The sequence below is a fragment of the Panthera tigris genome, chromosome D3 (assembly GCF_018350195.1).
Source record: "Panthera tigris isolate Pti1 chromosome D3, P.tigris_Pti1_mat1.1, whole genome shotgun sequence".
Classification (NCBI taxonomy): domain Eukaryota; kingdom Metazoa; phylum Chordata; class Mammalia; order Carnivora; family Felidae; genus Panthera; species Panthera tigris.
The window spans coordinates 20855007-20866023 of record NC_056671.1 but is presented as its reverse complement, the minus strand read 5'-3'; the positions used below and the strand labels follow the sequence as shown (position 1 = coordinate 20866023).

Sequence of the window (11017 nt, the reverse complement as noted above, 5' to 3'; positions counted from 1 at the left end):
GTAAGAAGGGTGCTGGGGACAGTCAGAGGCAGCACTGAACAGGTCTCCAGCCTTCTCCAACACAGCACCTCTTCAGAACAGCTCATCACCTAAAAGAACCGTCCAATCTATTGGATGGTCCTTGTCACCTTCTGACAGGAGGGTCCACCACAGGCCATAGGACAGTCTGAAATCCCTCTTTTTCTGTCCACTAGCCTCAGCTCAAAGCACTCAAAAATTACTTTTGGGGGCTCCTGGGAGCCTCATCCCTCACCCCCCTTCATTCCTCAGTCTCTCCTCACACCAGTATCCCCACTCCACCCTGGCCCCGCTCTCTTCATGGAGACCCATCCCTCTCAGGTCAGGGCTCCAGCCCCCGGTCCTACTGGGACAGGCGTGCTAAGAGGTGGGTCTCAGGGAGCCGACCTCTGTCTTTCTAAAGGTGCAGAGCACCGTCTTCTCAACCCCTTCCTCCGGGGTCTTCCTCCGGTAGACAGGAGAGGAATCCAGGGGCAGGGCCGGGTTTCTGACCCTGCCTCACTGGAAAGTGAGGTCAGAGGGAGGAGGAGCTCCCCAGCCTTCCCAAACCATGGGCTGTGGCTGGTCCAGGCCTCTGTCTTTCTGATATGCTGACAGCAGGACACATCTCCCTTCAGGTGCTAGGTCTCAGGGCTACCCCGTTCCACTAATGTAACCCATGAGAAAGGGTCAGCATTTGAGGAGGCCGTTCTAGGGAACTAAGGGACGCGTGATTTGAGGAGGTTGCAGCTTCGTGAAAGGCCCCTGGATGAAGGATTTTTCCCATTTCTGAGGCAGGGGCAATGGAAGTGGCGCTGGTCAAGGAGGGCCTGCCCCTCCCTCAGGCAGGATGGTGACCTTGCCTTTCACACCTGGTGCAATGTGCTCCAGGGCCAGCAGGTGGCGCTGTGGGCACGTGCCTCCACCACAAGGTAGCGCCCAGAGCTGGAGACCAAGCACCTGGCTGCTTAGTAGGTGCCCCTGCTCAGGGATGCCTGGGGCCCAGCAGCCCCTTTCTCCCAAGGCCCTAGATGTCCCCACAGAAGAAATTCACCAGTCCCATGCTCTTTAAATACAACTTTGAAGCAGAGGGTATTGATTCCTGGTTGATGGAGAGGTTGGGCCAATCCGGAGGGATGGGGAATAATCTGAATGATGGGCCCTGTTCCCATCAGAGTGAGGGAAGGGATAAGAGAGGCTGGGGGATCTCTATCCCAGCGGGAGTATGGGGAGAAAGTTCTTGGGTCATCTCTACCATGCCCTGGACCCCTCTCCTCTTCACCTTTCTCACATACTACACAGACAACTGAACTCCGACGTCAGTGGTGGGGGAGGGGGGGGTCCCTCTGGGGATAACTGGGTCTTTTCTTTCTCCTAGGTCCTTATCTTGAGTTGTTGGTGGGACCCTGACTCTCTCTCACTCTGTCCTTCACTTTAGGGTCCTTGGCATGGTCTTTGGTGACTCAGTCACCATCAGTGTTGGGGACTCTGGTCCAGGACGTCACCATCACCTACACTCGGAGTAGCAGCAGCACCAGATCTGATAATGGTGTGGGTTCCACCTCTTAGTGCTGTTGTTCCCCCAAATACTGGCTTTTGGAAGTACCTGGCCATCAGGGGTTCTAGATTGATCTTCTGCCTCCAAGTCAGATAGATACATGGCTTCACAGACCATCTGTGGGCTCCAACCTGAGGATGAGGTTGATTCTTACTGTCTCACAAATGACAGAGACCTCAATGCCCACAAGGTGCTTGTTCCCAGGAGAGATTGAAACATAATACACCCTCTGGGGTCCCTGACCAGACCTTCCCACCCTTGCAAATTGCTGTCATCATGACACCAGCACCTGAAGGTCTGAAACCCTCTGTATATCTGTTGATTCAATAATGTCCCCACCTCTGATCCCATCCAGGCTTGAGGCTGAGACATTCTTATGATGACTCCTCTTCTCAGACATGTCCACATAGGCAGGAGCTCAGAGTCTGTCTCAAACACAGAGACATGAAGAAGGCACTAGAGCTGAACCCAGCAGCCTCTGAACTCACGTGGATCCTCAGTTACTGCAGATGAATATAAACAAGTTAGTGTATTAAGGGTTGGCCAATTGGCCGCATGAGGTGCAAGCGGAAATATTCTCGTTTTCACAGTTGTATTACATGATCTAATCATCAGGAATCCTAAGCATCAGGAATAGGTGATATAATAAAATTCTGCTGATGCAGCTGAGACACAAGCTTTCTATGGCCCCTTTGTAGTGAGAGGGGCCTCCCTTAAGCCCGATGCCCCCTTCTTCAAAATTCCCAGATGCCCTGGGTCTCTCTGTGACATCAGGAGCAGCTCAGAAAAGAGGGTCAGGACAACCTGTGGAACTCTAACTGGGGTGACAGGAGTGCAAGAGAGGACAGGGAGTGTCTGGGGTCTGATGGCTTGTGAGACAGGCTGGGACAATCCTGTGTGGCCCCTGCCAGCAGAGACAGCACTCAGGGCTTCTAGGGTGTTCAGGCATCAGTGTGCTCACTAGATATTGCTGACCTGCCAGGACACAGGGGCCATCACCACACGGGCCACCTCTATCCCTGAGTCAGCTTCTCACCTCCTCCTCTGTTTCCTTCCACCTGTGAGAGGCCCTGACAGGGAGGCCGGACAGATGGACAGCAAGGGCTTAACTGAGCACAGCAAGCCCACCCCTGTGGAACTTTCCAGAGAAGTAAAGAGACTTTGGGTGCTCAGTATCCACGACAGAGCTTTAGCGTCAGAGTCTGGGTCTTAGGACCTGGGTTCCTCTCCTCACCCTCCCCACTCTCTGCACAGATGAGGGCAGACCTCTCTAGGGTGGATGAAAGAACCCCCCAACTCTGCTCCACACCCCCACTCTCCACTGCAGTGGGATGCCATCCTCCTCACATTCCTCTCTGTCCCCTTACAGTGTCTGTGACCGAGGTGGGGCTGAATCAGCCACCGTCGGTGACCAAGCCCACCCTCAGTGACTAAGCCCACCCAAGATGGCCACATTCACCTGCACTGAAAGTAGGAACACTATTGGCAAAAAGTGAGCAGCTTGACTGCAGCAACACCCGGGCCATGACCCTACACTTCAAATCAACAGGAAGAAAGAACACCTGGCCCTCTTGTTCTCCCATAGAGCTTCTGGATGCAAGTCAAGCAGGCTGGCCTCTCTGACCACCCCTGAGTCCCAGGCTGAGGACGAGGCTGATCACTCCTGCTCAGCATGGGAATGCAGCCTTGGAGTTTGCACAGCACTTCAGGCCAGTGGGGAAGTGAGACACCAACCCTGAGCTCCCAGGCCTCACTGGCATGTGGGGCCCTCGCAGAGCACCATGTCACCGGCCCACGAAGAGAGAAGGGCTGGGTTCCACCTGACAGTTGTGTGGACTACTCGGGATTATAAGAAATAATAATGTCAAGAAAAAAAGGCTGGATCTGCAGAATTAGCAAGAGCATATGGACAGCTTCATTATGACTCTATTTGGCCTTTATGAATACATGTACACTCACGTGCTTTCACAAAGAGTGAAAACAGATTTCAGGTTTAAGTGAAAGGATATTTACTTTCCTAGGTCTTTCTTTCTATTTCATTTGGAGATGCTGGATTCATGTGCTCAGCTGGTCCATCCCTATGACCTTGAGTACATATCCACCAGGGTCACCAGCCACCAGCCCCCTTCCCCCACCGTTTCTCCAGCCTTGACACATGCCCTGACCTCTGACCCAGGGCTCCTCTACTTCTTCAGGGACTTCACTCAGCTCACCCTACAGATCTCACCTTACATACCATAGCTGTGCTCAGACTCCTCTGTCCCAGCTGCCCATGTGCACCCCACATGCACACAGGCAGTATCCCCATATGTGTGCCCCTGCCGCACCCCCTTCTGTCCTTCCAGGTACCACATGCAGCAGGAGACACGGTTGGAGTTCCAGGGATACAGTTGACAGAGACGGACCTTTTGAAATAAATCATAGATTTCCACTGAGGTGACATTCCAGTTAGGAGGCTGTCACTGTTCCCAGTAAGAACTTAGAAATTTTCTGTTCCTTTAGATACTATGGGAAAAAAATAGAAACCAAATAAATTGGAACCATCTGATCTCTGAGTGGTTTCTATATGTTCCCTGTGAAAATGTCTGTATCTTCTGACAATCTGTGGAGGGGTTTTAAAATCACATTTTTTTTATTGTTTCTAATAAAAGTATTCTACTTACTCAATTTATGTCTGCTGCAGCCAGTTTTGTATCTTCCTAGGAAAGCGTGTATTATTTCCAGTGAAGCAGAGTTGAAACAAAATGTTAGTTTATACCTATGCTTAATACAGGCTCTCAGATTTTTTGTTTTTCATTTTTCCACATAGGACCACCAGGTGATACTGTGGGACTGTCCTGTGATCCATACACAGCTGCTCAATAAAGACCTTTCTTTCACTCAAAGGAGATTTGCTTCAGGGATGGGCCTTGTGCTCCTGTTGGAGACTCAGAACCTGTGTCCTGCCTGGTCTGATAGAGTCCTCCGAGTAGGAACATGTGTTCCCTCAGCAGGTGTTTCCTCCCAGGGCTCTCCACAGGGGTGAGGCCAACCTCCATGGTCCCCAGTGTATGGTCTGAGCTGAGCTCCAGCACCAGGGCTCAGGGACGGGCTGGGCAGTCACTGGATGGACCACACTTGCATGGACAGCCCCTCCTGTGGCAGAGGGTAGAGGAGAAAAGGAGGCCTGGGGCGGCCCAGCCCACTGTGGGGACCAGGGACTTTGTCACCATGGCCTGAACTCCTGTCCTCCTCGCGCACCTCTCTCAATGCACACGTAGGGACAGGCACCAGGGACACAGAGAAGCCTTCCAGGTGGTGTCAGTCCACCTGGCTCAGACACTAGGAAAATTTTTACCCTGGTCCCCGCCCCATCGCCCATGAGTGTCTGTGTTTGCAGGTTCCCTGTCCCAGCCTGTGCTGACCCAGCTGCCCTCCCTCTCTGCATCTCTGGGAATGACAGCCAGACTCACCTGTACCCTGAGCAGTGGCTTTGGTGTTAATGCTGTATCATATACTGGTTCCAGCAGAAGCCAGGGAGCCCTCCCCAGTATCTCCTGTACTACTACTCAGACTCAATTAAGGAGTTAGTATCTGGAGTCCCCCGCCGCTTCTCTGGATCCAAAGATGCCTCGGCCAAGGCAGGGCTTCTGCTCCTCTCTGGGCCGCAGCCTGAGGATGAGGCTGACTATTACTGTGCTACAGCTCATGGGAGTGGGAGCGGCTTTCATTAGTCACAGCGTCTCAGATAAGGAGGATGTGAGGCAAAAACTCCTGAACCCACAGACCTAGTCTCTGAGTATTTTTCCTGACAAGCTTCTGTGGAGGCTCCTGTAGGGGAGACACTCTGTGGTGAGACCTGTCCTTGAGGAGAAAGGAGTGACACACAGATTACACTGTTGCTGGGACAGCACAGGGGTTCCAGGAGCACACGTGGGTGGGGGCATAGATCCCAAGTGCACATGCCCCAGGGTGTGGAGGAAATTAATAAGAACGAATCATATAAAAGCAAAAGACCTCAGTTTTTCCCTCCCACTGTATCTCTTTTATTATTCATCCAGAATGTTTTATTTCTCACACTTTGGGTCACCAATTCTATGTTTTGTTTGTCAAGTGATTGTCTACAGCATCAGTTGCGGGTTCTACAATTTAAATAAATGTAACACTCAACTTATCTGCCTGGAAATGGTGTCAGATGCACAGGTTAGGGGCTCTGTCCCAGGAGACAACTCCTATTCCAACGCCGATAACAAATAGTAGTTAACCCATAAGTTCTGTCCAACGTGATGCAAACAGGGGTTCCCGTGAACCCTCCGCAGGTTTGATTAATTTGCTAGAGCTGCTCACAGAACTCAGGGAAACTCTTACTTCCACTTGCCAGTTCACGGAATGATACTGAAAGAGTAGGATGAATGGTCAGACGAAGAAGCACATGGGTAGAGGTCTGACAGGAGCCCCCAAACAAGAGCTCCCGTCCCCGTGCAGTTGGGGTGTGTCACCTTCCCTATATGAATGTGTCCAACTATGTGGGAGTCTTTGAATCCCATATTTTGGCATTTTTATTGAGTCTTCATGTAAACGTAATCAACCATTGACTCCACATTCGGCTCTTCTCCCCTCCCAGCAAGGGGGAAGCTGGATATTCCAAGCGTCTGGTCATGGCTCAGACTTTCTGGGGACCACCCCCAGCCAGGAGCCTTTCTAGGGTTGCCTCACTGAAACAAAAATGCTCCTAGTGGCCTTGTCACCTAGGAAATGCTGAAGGCTTCGGGAGCTCTATGCCAGGAATCGGGACAGAAACCCATGGTTTCTAAGATCTCACAATATCGTCTCAACTGAAAATGATGACAGTCATACTCATCCATTAAATGTAACTCTTTGTACTAATGATACATCCATAGCTGATATGTTAATACCTACCTTGGTCACAGACACAATTTTCTCTTTCTCCGAAGACAAAAAAGTGGTCACAACTGTTTCTTACACTGAAAATACCCTCCCCCCACCAACTGCATACCATACCCCACCTTTTCTCCCCTCTGTTCCTGCCTCCCTCAGGCTTCAGTCTATCCCTCTGGCTATTCAGGTGTGAATGCTGTCTCCAGGTTACGATTTTAGAGAACACTGGAAACGATCTTGCTGTAGTTTCCAGTGTGCAGTGTCCATCTGTAGGGAGAAGTCGCAGAAATTGGATCAGCATGAAATCCCTTCATCATTTGATTCCTGCTGTCATCCCCAGATTGTAGCTCCTATGCAGCATCAGCCTCCGTCAGTCTCTAATATGCCGACACGATTACTGTATTTCTTACAAATGAATGCTTATCCAGACTTGGAGCTATTGGTGTACTTATTTATCTTCTTCAGAATTAGTGAGGACCCACAAAAGGTCACTGTTGAAATAGTCAAAAAAAGGAAGGATTGATTGCATATTTCAATACATGCCAACTTCTCTTGTTCCCCAAAATATTTGTTTCCTAAGACCATCAGGACACTCACTCAGCCACACACACTTTGCTCCAAACAGTGGAGTCTCATGCATCGGCCCTTTGCCAGAATAAGAGTAGATGCTCTCTCATGGTCAACACAAGGGAGGCATCGGGAGATCCTGGAGGTGCAGGGAGGATGGCTGTGATGCAGGAGTTGGGGGAGGGGGAATAACGGGGATGTGTGGTAACCCCTGGTCCTGTGCCTGCTGAGACCTGAAGACCCCAAAGCTGCGGGGCTTTGTGTCTATAGGGATGAAAATGGACAGAAGTCTCTCCATCCAGAAGACTTGAACTTCTGATTCAGTGGAATTACTGTCAGAGTTAATCTGCACCAAATTCCTCCTCCTCGTGTAAATTCCATCCTTGTGCAAGAGAAATAGCACTCAGGACACTGACCTTCTTTAACTCCAAGCTTCAGGACACTGGTGTGTATTGCAATGAGCCAGCCCCAGGAATCAGTTTGCATGGAGATCAACACTCAGGGAGTTGAGAAATCAGAGACGGACAGGGGAACACTTGTATTCATGCTTGGCCACCGAGTGGAAGTCTTCCTAAGGGCACTGGGGCGTATTTTTGTTCTTTCTTTCTCTCTCTTTCATACACACACACACACACACACACACACACACAGCTCTCTCCTCTCTCTCAGTGTCTATTGTCATGGACTCTGCAGTTTCTGGGATTCTCTGTCTTTCCAGAAGTCAGGTTCAGCCTGTGCTCACCCAGCCATCCTCAGAGTCACAACCTCCGGGAGGCAGAATCTTTTCAGCAGGAAATACCATGGACATCGAGTGTGACTGGGATCCTGTCACCAGGGCAGGACATGCCGTGAACACCTGCTCTCCTGGGACAAGGCTGATGCTCAGGAATCCCAGGGCAAGTCTCTATCTCCGTGGGCAGTTCAGCCCTAATAATCTTTGAACTCCAGTCCATGCCTGAGGCTGATCAGCACGTTGATTCTGGGATAGCAGCCTCAGTGTTGCTCCCACAGAGCTCAAGGCCCTGGGGACGTAACACAGTCTCCCTGCGCTCTCAGGGCTGAACTGTCACTCCTGTGACACTCCAGTGGCACCTCCAGCCAGGATGGACCTCTGTTGAAAAGTCGATCCAACCAAGGGCTACAGGGACTGTGACCTCAGGGACATAGTGCCCCTTATCTCCACCTCACCCAGAGTCAAATGTGGGATCTTTGAAAGAATTTTCTGGGTCAAATTGGCCTTGGGTAATAGAAATACATTCCTCTGGTCATGGGTGACTGAATGAGCAATTAATTGCTCTATCTTGAACATACAGGACACACAAAACACAGCAACGATTGTTTTACCCACCCCTGAGATGAGTCTGACTCCTAGTCAGTCCATCCTGGAAGTTCTGTGTTAAATTCCATCACTGAGATGAGTCTGAAGTTCACAGGAACAGGCTACTAATGGTGCTTCCCTGGACACCATGTTGGGCTTTCCTTCTACTTGAAGGACCAGACCTAATATACAAAGTCATGATTAAAAAATAAATTAATAATAACAACAGTAATAAAAATGATTTATTTTTTTATTTTTTTTCTTAAATTTATAATGTTTATTTAGTTTTGAGAGAGAGAGAGAGAGAGAGAGAGAGAGAGCATGAGTGGGGGAGGGGCAGAGAGGGAGATACAGAATCCAAAGCAGGCTCCAAACTCCAAGCTGTCAGCATAGAGCCCGATGCGGGGCTCCAACCCATGAACTGTGAGACCATGACCTGAGCTGAAGTTGGATGCTTAACCAACTAAGCCACCCAGGTGCCCAAAAGCATGAAGTGATTTAGAAACAAGTTTACAAGACCCCGATTAAACCAAGAACTAAAGTCACATCTTTTCCATTAGGTTTTCATCCATTTTCTCAACTACTATTTCAATCCATAATTTCTCTGCAATAAGCACGAATCTATGAAAACATACTCATGATTGTACCCGCATCTTCCCATTAACAGTGTCATTGAGTTTAAATAATTCTTGCTGAACTGAATTTTGTATAAAATCACCCACATTCATTTTGAGGTAGCAGTTGTCCAAGTGGTGACAGGCACATGAATCTGCGACGAGGTCCCCGACAGAGCACCCGCAGCTGTCACTCCTTCCCTCCTGGAGCTTCCTGCAGGTTTGCCCTTTGTGCTCTGAGGTCAGGGCCACACTCGGGCTCCTACAGACTTGGGTCTGTGTGCTGGGGGGACAGATCCTAGGAGGGAATCACTAACCACAGTGTGTGGAGAACTGTTGTTTCGCGGAGGTGGAAGTAGTGACAGACGACGAAGATGGTCAGTGTGTAACCCCCCTAGGAAGGCACACGAGGGCGTCTACCCACAACCTGGAGAAAAGGGCTCCCTGTCTCCTCAGTGCTGAGGGAACTTCTGGGAAAGGATAACTTTGAAACCAGAAAGGAAACAAGCAGAGGAAAGAAATCAGCCTCCTGCACAGAACTGGCCAGGTGCCAATGTGGACCCATCACTGTTCTGGCCCTGATCCTCATCTGTGTGGTTGTACAAGAGTCACCACCTTAGTCCTGCCCCATCAACAGCCAAGGGAGCCATGGACACGCTCACTATGTGGAGCCTGAGTAGAGCACAGTGTGTCCTGAGGTGATGGGAAGTCACACAGGGGGACACCTGGCCTGGCCTGAAGGAATGGGACAGTGGACACAGCAGTGAGGAGGCAGGAACTCTCTCTGATGGGCTCTAGTCACCATGTCACATAATGTTGTGTCCAGGCCTGGACACCAGGGGGCACATATCACTTGTTTCTGAGGAGTCACAGATGACCAGAGCTGGGACCTGCCACCTGCTATTGCTTGTGCCCTCTGCTCAGGGCTCACAACTGTGACCTCACCACCCTCTTACCCAACAGAGCCCCTCCCCTTCCCTCCACCCTGACATCCTCAGGCAGAGGGACCTGACCCCGTGCCATTGAAATGTCGAAGAGCTGAGGGTCTCATTTGCATGGATGGGCCCTCCCTCTCTCAGAGGATGAAAAGGAGAAGGAACAGATTACGGGATGTCTGCTCAGCTGTTCAGCCACAGAAGGCAGGATCAGTGATGATCTCGACCATGGCCTGGTCCCCTCTCCTCCTCAACCTTCTCATTCACTGCACAGGTGACTAGATGTGGGGACAAGGGAAGCGGTCCTGGGATAACATGTGTGACCTGATTCTTCATCACCTTCTCTTTGTCTCTTCCCTTCCAGGGTCCTGGGCCCAGTCTGTGCTGACTCAGCCGCCCTCAGTGTCTGGGGCCCTGGGCCAGACGGTCACCATCTCCTGCGCTGGAAGTGCCAACAACATCGGTATTGCTGGTGTGAACTGGTACCAGCAGCTTCCAGGAAAGGCCCCTAAACTCCTCATCTATGATAGTAGCGATCGACCCTCAGGGGTCCCTGACAGATTTTCTGGCTCCTCGTCTGGCAACACAGGCTCCTTGACCATCACTGGGCTCCAGGCTGAGGACGAGGCTGATTATTACTGCCAGTCTGTTGACATTACTCAAGGTGCTGACACAGTGTTCCAGGCCTGTGGGGAAGTGAGACAAAAACCTGCTGTCCTCTCAGCAATGGGACTTCCCATCTATCCCTGACTTTTTGGCCATCTGAGCTGCTGCTTTTTTGATATAAACTGGGGTCTGAGACCCACCTCAAGGAATTTTGTCTACAGTCTTTCCACATTCTCTGAAATTTCTCCTTGAAGCCTCTCATTAGGAGCAAGATATTGTGTGATTTTCTCAAACTGGGCACAAATTCCTGCATTCCAGGGGCAGGCTGTCCTGAGGACAGGGTCCATGACAGGTCATGGCAGACACAGGGACACAATATTCAGCTCTGTCTGAGTCAGGACACATCAGGCGTGTCCAATATGTGTCCTGATAATAACAGTTCCCATAAATTGTCCCTAAATCCTCATCTATTATGATGGTTAGATCCTCTGGGGACCCTGATTCATTTTTTGACTCCGTGTCTGGAAACTCTCACTCTGAGATC

At 50.5% G+C, this 11017-nt stretch overlaps 1 gene segment (V, D, J or C); it reads left to right on the top strand.

Annotated features, from left to right (window-relative positions):
* Window positions 1–10682, top strand: part of LOC122232570 — a 21172-nt gene extending 10490 nt beyond the window's left edge. The window contains 1 exon segment of the V gene segment in view: window positions 10232–10682. Coding sequence covers window positions 10232–10617 — 386 coding nt within the window.
* Window positions 10683–11017: the final 335 nt, after the last annotated feature.